Here is an 8,901-nt window from a genome sequence, read left to right on the forward strand (position 1 = left end):
ATGAGCCCCCAGGAGAGCTCTGTTCAACCTTCCCAGTTCCTCCTGTTGGTGGGGATCCCTGTGGCCAGTGCTCTCCTTCTGGCTCAGTGTCTTCGATGGCACTGTTGTCAGTGGCTGCCAGGGACCTGCCGGAAGCCGGATGACCCAGAGGAGCCAGTGTCCCCATCCACTCCATTACCAGAGTATGAGCTCCCGAGGCAGTGCCCAGCCCCCACACTACCGGAGGTGGCTGCGTTCTACCAGGAACTCCACATGCCTACCCAGGGCCAGACTGTCACCCGCCAGATGATGCATAAGCTACTGGTGTTTTCGGCTCGAGAGGTGGATCACCGTGGCGGATGCCTGATCCTGCAGGATACAGGCATCTCCCTGCTCATCCCGCCAGGTACCCGCTCCCAGCCTCCTTCTGGGCAAGGGCTTCTTCAGACAGCAGGTTAGGGTACCCGACCTGAGCACCACCCACAGACAACTTTGGAACTTAGGAAACTGTTTTTCTAGTTTAGCTTTTTGGATTCCAAAGATGGTGTGTCTCCAAGAATGAGTCTCTCTCTCTCTACACATTTTTGGGAGACAGCTTCCCAGCAAATGGAAGTAAAATGCCTGGCTTGAAAGACAGGCTGCTGTGGCAATTCTCCAAACAAAAGAGAGAAAACTGTGCTTCATTGTCACACAAGTCCCCATACGAGTAGCGATGGCCCTGGAAGGAAATCGATGACTGCTTTGGAATTGCATCCCCAGTTAGCTCTCGGTGGCCTTCCTCATTCCATACAGGCTCTCCGCATTCTGCTGGGCTCTGATTCTGTACCTTCTGTGACTGGCATCCTCCAAGGGGCAGGACATTTTTTCTTGCTAGACTCATCTCTGCCCTTTGTCCCTTCAGGTGCTGTGACGGTGGGTCGCCAGGAGAGGGTGTCCTTGGTTCTGGTGTGGGACCTGACAGATGCCCCGTCACTGTCTCACAGACAGGGACTAGTGAGTCCTGTGGTGGCCTGTGGCCCTCACGGGGCCTCTTTCCTGAAGCCTTGCACCCTCACGTTCAAGCACTGCGCCCAACAGCCCAGTCAAGCCTGTGCCTACAGCAGCAATACCTCCTTGCTGGATGCCAAGGACTGGAAGCCCCTGGGTCAGCCGGGGACTCATATCTCCAGGGACGAGTGTCGTATCCTGCTCTCTCACTTCAGGTGGGCCTGTCCTTCTCTTATGTATCTCTGAATGACCCCATTGGCCAGTCCTATTGTTTTATGTCTCTCTCTGACAGTGTCTTTTCTCTGTCTGCCTCCTTCTTATCTTTGTGTCAGAACTGCCTGCCCCTTCATTCATTTAGCATGCTTTGACAGTCTCTTAGACCTGCATGTCCCTCTCTGAGCCCACTGTTCTAATATTCACCTTAGTCCTGTCATCAAAATCCCATCTGAGACTGTGTCCCATTGCCGTTTCAGTGCCTATCTGCAGTCACCTGATTCAACTCATCCTTCTGTCTAGCAAACTAGCAAGCATGTCCAACTCACAAGCCACAGGCCCCAGACAGCCTGAATATCTATAAACATGACCCAACACAAAATAGTCGACTTGCTTAAAACATTAGGAGATTAAAAAAAAAAAAACTCAATTGCATCGTTCTTGAGTGTGACTTTGTGGATGATGTCATTGTGTCTCAATGTCAAAAGGTTGGGCACTCCTGTAGTGAGTTTGCCCCTCCTCACATCTGCCTTAGAGCTGCCTCTCTTCAGGACTGTCTCTAAACTCTTGTTTGTTTGTTTGTTTGTTTGTTTTTTGAGACAGGGTTTCTCTGTGTAGCCCTGGCTCTCCTGGAACTCACTCTGTAGACTAGGCTGGCATCGAACTCAGAAATCCACCTGCCTCTGCCTCCCAAGTGCTGGGATTAACTCTTAAGGGTAGCCTGTCCCTTTAAGGCTCATGTCATGTCTGTCCTCCATCTCATAGGCTCTGAGGTCCCTGCCTCCCAGATTCCTCATCACCCATTGACTAGAGGAGAGCCATGTGCACCTTTTTCAAATCATGGGAACCCTGTGATTAATTTGTCTCCACTGCCAGGTAACGCACACTGGCTCTCCTCCCCAGGAGGTGGCAGTCACTGTATTAGTAGTGTTCCTTACTGCCCTGACAATGGACCCGACACAAGCAAGCTAAGAAAGGAATGGTTTGTCAGGGTCCCATCCCAAGCGGGTTAACCACCGCGGCAAGCTGGTTACGTGGCCTCTTCACTCACGCATTGGAGAAAGAGATAGCTCTCGCTACTCCCATTTGTTTTTCCCTCTCAGCCCACCAGTCCCATCCTGTTCATCAGGGTGGGTTTTCCCACCTCTGTAATTCAAGTGAGAAACTCCCTTAATGGTGTGCCCAGAGATTTGTCCCTGTGGTGATTCTAGAGCCTGTCAAGATGACAGAGTGAACGTCACAGTCCTCCCAGCCCATTCACTTCTTGACCCTCTAAGTCACTCTCTCCCCAACCTGGTCCTCCCTCTATGCCTATTTGGAGAGGAGATTGCATCACTCACATAGAGACCCCTTAGATGACAGGAGCCTGGTGGTAGGCACCTTGGGATCTATGCCTTTCTGGTGCCTATGTGTAGATCTCTGCCACCATCTCCCTCCGCAGTCTCTACACCTGCGTTCTGGAGGCCCCCCTGGGCCAGACAGCCCGCAAGTGGCTGCAGCTGGCCATGTTCTGCTCCCCACTGGCGCCAGGGCAGACACACCTGCAGCTGCGCGTCTACTTCCTGAACAACACTCCCTGCGCCCTGCAGTGGGCTATCACCAATGAACAGCCGCACGGGGGACGCATGCGCGGGCCGTGCCAGCTCTTCGACTTCACTGGGGCCAGAGCAGACCAGTGCCTGAAGCTCAAGTACATCTCTGAGGGTAAGGGGGGGTGGGCCCCAGGAGGTGAGGGATAGATAGGACGCTGGATGAGAGGGAGGTTCAGAGCCCCCCTCTAGCCTTCCAGGAAATCCAGAAGCCCCAAGTATAAATTAGACATGGGTTCCTAGTGGCCTTGTGAGGATCTCCTGGCTTTGTTCACTTTCCTCTAGCTCCCGCGCAGCCCTTGCCAGCCAGCCACCCCAGAACAGAGAGACGCTAGGTGGGAAGCTGGAAGGGAGAGGAACCTTGGGATTGGGAGTTGCGTCCTGTCTGCCTGCCAGGGCCTTTTTCTTTTCTTTTTTCTTTCTTCTTTTTTTTTTTTTCTTTTTTTGGTTTTTCAAGATAGGATTTCTCTGTGTAGTCCTGGCTGTCCAGGAACTCACTCTGTAGATCAGGCTGGCCTCGAACTCAGAAATCCACCTGCCTCTGCCTCCCAAGTGCTGGGATTAAAGGTGTGTGCCACCACGCCCGGCCAGGTCTTTTTCTTAAAGCTTGAGCTGCTGGCGCTGTTTCTGGAATCCTCTGTGTGGTTGTGGACAGGCGCATTTCTGTGGGTATTCTGCTGAAGGGAGGCTAAGGGGCCGTGTGTGTGTGTGTGTAGTAGTAGTAGTAGTAGTAGTAGTAGAATACTAGTTTTATATATATATATATATATATATATATATATATAATATAAAATATACTAGTACTACTAGTATAGTCATAGAAACAACCACTTTGAGGTGCCCCCTCAAGCTCACCTATTCCCATTGGCTTGAGACCCTGAGGCCTCCCCGCAACTCCCGTTATAGACTTGTGGAAGGCCTTACCCTCTAAGGCCCTCTGCTCTGTCTCTCTGCAGGTTGGGAGAATGTGGATGACAGCAGTAGCCAACTGGTTCCACATCTCCACATCTGGCATGGAAAGTGCCCCTTCCGTTCTTTCTGCTTCCGGAGAAAGGCAGGTAGGAAAGGAGAGCCCTGTTGGATTCCTGTTCTCCCCTCCTAGACACCCTGCTCTGCAGCCCTACTTACCCTGAGTCTTTTTCTTGCTCACCCATCTTGCTTCTCTTTGTAGCCAATGGGAATGAAGAGTGCTCGGCATTAACCAATGAGATCATTGTCACCATGCACACCTTCCAGGATGTGAGTTGTGCAAAGGCATTGAGGAAGGGCAGGGCCTTGGAAGGTCAAGGAAGGGGGATGGCTCTGGTACACATGGAGTAGGGTCCTAATTACAAAGCAAAGTAGTTAAAGAGGACTATTTGTCATAGAGCTACCATGCTAGATCTTTGAAGGACTTAGACCACCAGCTGGCCCCCTAGCTACCCTCTATCCCTGAGCCCTTTCTATGGATGGATGAATGCATCAGAAGGTTCAAAAGACTCAAATCCGACATTAACTCTTTCTTCCAACTTAGGACAGCTAGGGGGCATCTGGGAGACTTAGCCTCCTCCAAGGTGACCATCTCTATCTATCTTGGGGAGGGGGGTGATGAGAAGGAGGGCTTGAGCAGGTGGAAGGGGGGTATTATTTCCTCCTCCTTCCTCCCTCCCACAGCTTCAGGGAAGAGCTGAACATGTCAGGTTTGAGAGTGCTTGGAAAACCAAAGTAGCGTGTTGGAAGCTGAGGGCAGGCAGCCGCACACTGTCATTTGGGGAGGACAGCTGGAGGTCAGGCTTGGTTACTGGGTGGTGGCCTGTGTCTTCTTGTCTTCTGCCAGCCTAAGATGCACCATGTGTGGCTTTATTGTTCTCAGGGGCAAACCTGACTGTGGGGTTCTGGAGTCTGGGAGGCAGAGGGTCCAGGGTACTGGGTAGGGAGGGGGCTGTAGCTTCTGGTGATACAGGTTGCAAAGGAGTCATGAGGAATGGAGGGGGCTGAGAGGAGGAGTTTCCCATGACCCCCTGAGTGTGTTCCCTGTCCCTGTTGGTGATTCAGGGCTTGGAAACCAAATACGTTGAAATCCTCAGATTCCAGGCATCGGAGGAAGAGACCTGGGCAGTGCCCCCTCCTGTCTCCCAGCCACCCCTGTGCAACAGGTGAGCACAGGTAGCTTTGGCTGCTGGGTGGGGGATGTTTGCCAATCCTGTCTCAGCACCAGTAGGTAGAGAGGATGTGTGTGTGTGTGTGTGTGTTCTTGTATGTGGTAGCATGGAGGCACATGGAAGTCAGAGGTGAATCTTGGGTTTTGTTGAGGTAAATTTGGAGCTGTAGATGGTCAGCAAGCCCCAGAAACCTGTTGGTCTTCTTCTCCCCCTGTGGCTGGGTCACAAGTGTATGCCACCACACTAGACTGTTCATGTGGGTGCTGATGATTGAACTCAGGACCTCATGACTGTGTGTGGCAACAGATTGAACTGTCTGTCCAGCCCTTGGGCTTGGAACCTTCCTTCAGTAAACACCCTATTCCCTGCCTCAGGCTGCCCCCAGAACTCTTTGAGCAGCTGCAGATGTTGTTGGAGCCCAACAGTGTTACTGGGAATGACTGGCGCAGACTGGCCTCCCACCTGGGTCTCTGTGGCATGAAAATCCGGTAAGCAACAGGCACATCTGTAGTGAAGTTCAAAGGTAGGCTGGGGTGGGGGGACTTCCCAACATCCTGGGAGCTGGACTAGGGACAAGGGGATGACTTGAAAGTTAGTTAACAGCTACTGAGTCCCTCCAGAGTCCCTTTAGTTTACCTCTTTCTGCCACTTCTACATCTTCAAGGTCCAGAGTGATGATCACCAGACACACAGGTCTGTATACTCGCCACCTCTTTTTATCTGTATTTCCAAAGAAGTTGCAAAACAGAAATTGATAAGAAGTTTCAGGTCCAGTTTAGCCAAACTGGGGAGAGAAAGACTCCAATTTCTTACCACCATCTTACAATTTAGTCACAAGACAAAAACCAGAAGATGGGTAGACTCTCTCGGGGACTGGGGGAGGTGACTTGGTTCTAGGTTGCCCTTGGGGGTCTCAGTTCTCTACTCCAGAGACAGTTTTATTTTAATCATTGTTCAAGTCCAGGACTGAAGGAAACTGACAAACACTAAGATTGCAGTTTTTGTAAGAGTCTCAGGGATTGTTTGGGGCAGTGGTGTAAGAGGCCACCACCTGTATGTCTGAGCTTGACCAAGTTCCTTGTTCCCAGTTCATTCCTTGGATAGGGGAAGAGTGGACACTGTTTATACGTTGTCTGTGGACGTCAGTTTCCAGCTCACACTCCTCTATGTCTATTCTATGAATTTTGAAAGTGAAAGAGAAAAAGTAGTGACAGCCTCACAGTTGAAGAGGAGGGTCCCAGGTGCCTCTGCAGAATTTAGAACACTTCGCTCTCTCTCCAAGACTCCAAACTCATTCTTTCAGCAGGAGATCAGTTATATGATGTCTGTCTCATAGTAGGTATGCAGTAAATATTTTACAAGGAATGAGACAAGTCACTGGTACTAGCTTGTAACACTGTGGCCCAAGGCTCGGAAAAGAAGATTATAGGATGATGTGTATACAACATGTAGCTGATGTGGGTCTCGTAGTAGGTGCGCAATAAATATTTCACAAGGAAAGATACAAGTCACTGGTACTAGCTTGCCACACTGTGGCCCACAGCACAGAAAAGAAGATTATAGGATGCTGTGTGTACAGTGTGTAGCAGGAGGCCTGTCGCTTGTTAACACAGTAGGTGTTAGTAATTGTGGTGGCAGTGCAGCTGGGGCTCTTGCCAAGGAGCTCACAAAGGTAGAAGAGCCTTTCTGTGCTAGGTCTTAGAGTCCAGGCTGTGGATGCTGTCGTCAAGAGATGAGCTAGAGCCAGACCTTGGAAGCAGAAGAGATTTAAACACTTGTCAAGTGCCTGTCTATGTGCCTGGATCCAAGAGTGAAATAGGTTTTCACCTCCTAGGAGCACAAATGATCGATAACAAGGGACTCTGAGAACTTGAGAATAACAGCAAACATTCTTTGTGCTCCCCTCCTCCCCCGTGTGTGTGTTCAGTATTGCAGAACACTGAAAAGAGAGATGCAAACAGTTGAAGAAAAAAAAATAACCAGAGGATTGCAGAATTAAGAGTAAGACAGGACAGGACGCCAGAGAGGAAGCCATAGAGGATGCTCTAGCTGTGGGGAGCATGGAGGTGCTGATTGGGGGCAGAATATGCAAGCTAGGTTAGAGATGGGAGGAGGCGAGGGCAGGTCAGAAAGGCAGGGCATCACCAGGTGGTGGGTGAAGGAGGCAGGCAGGAGTTGTAGATTGGCTGCTAAGTAAAAGGGACTCTGAAAGGCTTGCAAACAATGGAGGGTCGTCAAGGAAACTATGAGTGTGATCCAACACAAAATCATAAGCATACTTAAAGCATGAGGTTTTTTGTTTTTAATGTTCATGGTTCTCGAGTGTGAGTTTGTAGCTAACACCTGTCTCCGTTTGCTTTCTATTGCGGTGATAAAGCACCATGACGCAAAGCAACTTGGGAAGGAAATGGTTTATTTGCTTATCATTGGCGGCAGTCCATTTTGAAGGAAAATCAGGGAAAGGGCTCAAAGGAGGAATCTAGGGGGCGGGAACTGATGCAGAGGCCATGGAGGGGTGCTGCTAACTCCCTTGCTCTCTGTGGCTTGCTCAAGCCTGCTTTATTCTACCACTCAAACTGGCTTAAGAAGAGCAGAGTGCAGGCTCCTCTCAGCTTGCAAAGTCCCACCCTTCCGGGGAGGTAGGCAAGGCTAGGGGGAGCAGAGCTCAGGGGTGGGGTGCAAGAGGTACAGAGTGTGTCTCATTCTGCTCCTGAGCGCTCTGCTCTCCTCTCACCACGCCCCTGTCCCTTGGAGACAGGTTCTTGTCCTGCCAGCGCAGTCCTGCCGCGGCCATTCTGGAATTGTTCGAGGAACAGAATGGCAGTTTGCAGGAGCTGCACTATCTCATGACCTCCATGGAGCGGCTGGACTGCGCCTCTGCCATCCAGAACTACCTGAACCGGACTCCTGGGGGCAGCCCTGACAGGTTGCATGGAGGCACCTGGGAGAACCATGGCCTAGAGCTGGATGAGAAACTCTAAGCAGACTCCGCGGCTGTGCAGGATGCTTCAAGAGGCCATGCCATACCGTGCCATGCCTTTGAGCTCAGGATCAATGCCACAGTCTCGGGTGGACCGAACTGGAACCCCTAGCAAAGCCCGACAGCCCTGTCATCTGCCCTGCATCAGGATAGCTCTTAATCCTGCCGGCCAACTTTGTCCTGCGTGCAGATTCCCTCTTGGTCGGTAGGGGGCGCGGGAGTCTGGGAGATGGTCACAGCCAAGCAGCTTTTGATATGCTGCTTAATTTTCTTGTGGACCTGCGGGCATACCTCAGAGACTGCTCAGTCCACAAATATTCATGGAGCGCCGAGTCTCAGCACCAAGCTGGGATCCTGAGGAACGTCGGCTTCTTTGGACTTGCCTTGGAGTCTGTTCTGCGAAATGGAGATGCACTCCCAGCCAGCTGAGAGCAACATTCTAGACAGTGTCTCCCCGTGGTTAGGAGATGTCTTGGGTGTGTAACTTTGTTGAGAAGGGAGGGCGCTGAGGTGGGCTGGAACAAAGAGAAGTCTCTATAGAGGGTCTTGGGAGAGAACTTTGGCGGGGGAGGGGGGCTCCGGAATAGGGCGGGTGCACAGGCTCACCTCATTGATGTGAGGAATGGCCTCCTCTCCCTTCATCTCTTCACTTGTAGCTCACACTTTGTCCTCCTTCTTAGCCGTTGTTTCTCTCATCACACAGGAAGCTGAGAAGTCTCGGAATGCACGCCCTATGTCTCTCCACCTCCAGCTGAGAGTGTTAAGTCTCTGGCTGCCTTTTCTTGCACTTGCCCTGTCTCAGAGTTGGCCTCTTTACTGTTGCTCATGTCTTCACATTGCTTCGTCTCTATCTAGTTATGGAATCCCATCTTTGTGTCTCTTTTCCTATTAGGAAAAAAAAAATTCAGTCACTCCCTCAGGCAAGTGTCTGAGCTAATGCTATGTATTTCAAGGCTACTGAAAGAGCTGCGGCGGCTATTCCAGGAATGAATAAGTAGAGATATTTCTCTCA

General features: G+C 51.0%; 1 protein-coding gene across 1 annotated transcript; it reads left to right on the plus strand.

Annotated features, from left to right (window-relative positions):
• Positions 1-8,431, plus strand: Unc5cl (unc-5 family C-terminal like). The gene is made up of 8 exons (XM_021149974.2): positions 1-385; positions 881-1,181; positions 2,621-2,883; positions 3,725-3,826; positions 3,940-4,007; positions 4,803-4,903; positions 5,284-5,397; positions 7,668-8,431. The coding sequence occupies exons 1-8, from the start codon at positions 1-3 to the stop codon at positions 7,888-7,890; spliced, it is 1,557 nt and encodes a 518-aa protein (XP_021005633.1). The 3' UTR covers positions 7,891-8,431.
• The last annotated feature ends 470 nt before the right edge of the window (positions 8,432-8,901 follow it).

The sequence above is a fragment of the Mus caroli genome, chromosome 17 (genome assembly GCF_900094665.2).
Source record: "Mus caroli chromosome 17, CAROLI_EIJ_v1.1, whole genome shotgun sequence".
In the NCBI taxonomy this organism is placed as follows: Eukaryota; Metazoa; Chordata; class Mammalia; order Rodentia; family Muridae; genus Mus; species Mus caroli.

What these genes read in the sequence shown, in the direction of transcription:
- Unc5cl (XM_021149974.2), top strand. Translation starts at nt 1, where the DNA reads ATGAGCCCCCAGGAGAGCTCTGTTCAACCTTCCCAGTTCCTCCTGTTG. An exon ending in CCATGCACACCTTCCAGGAT is followed by an intron (nt 4,008 to 4,802) that starts GTGAGTTGTGCA and finishes TTGGTGATTCAG; the next exon opens with GGCTTGGAAACCAAATACGT. An exon ending in CAGCCACCCCTGTGCAACAG is followed by an intron (nt 4,904 to 5,283) that starts GTGAGCACAGGT and finishes TCCCTGCCTCAG; the next exon opens with GCTGCCCCCAGAACTCTTTG.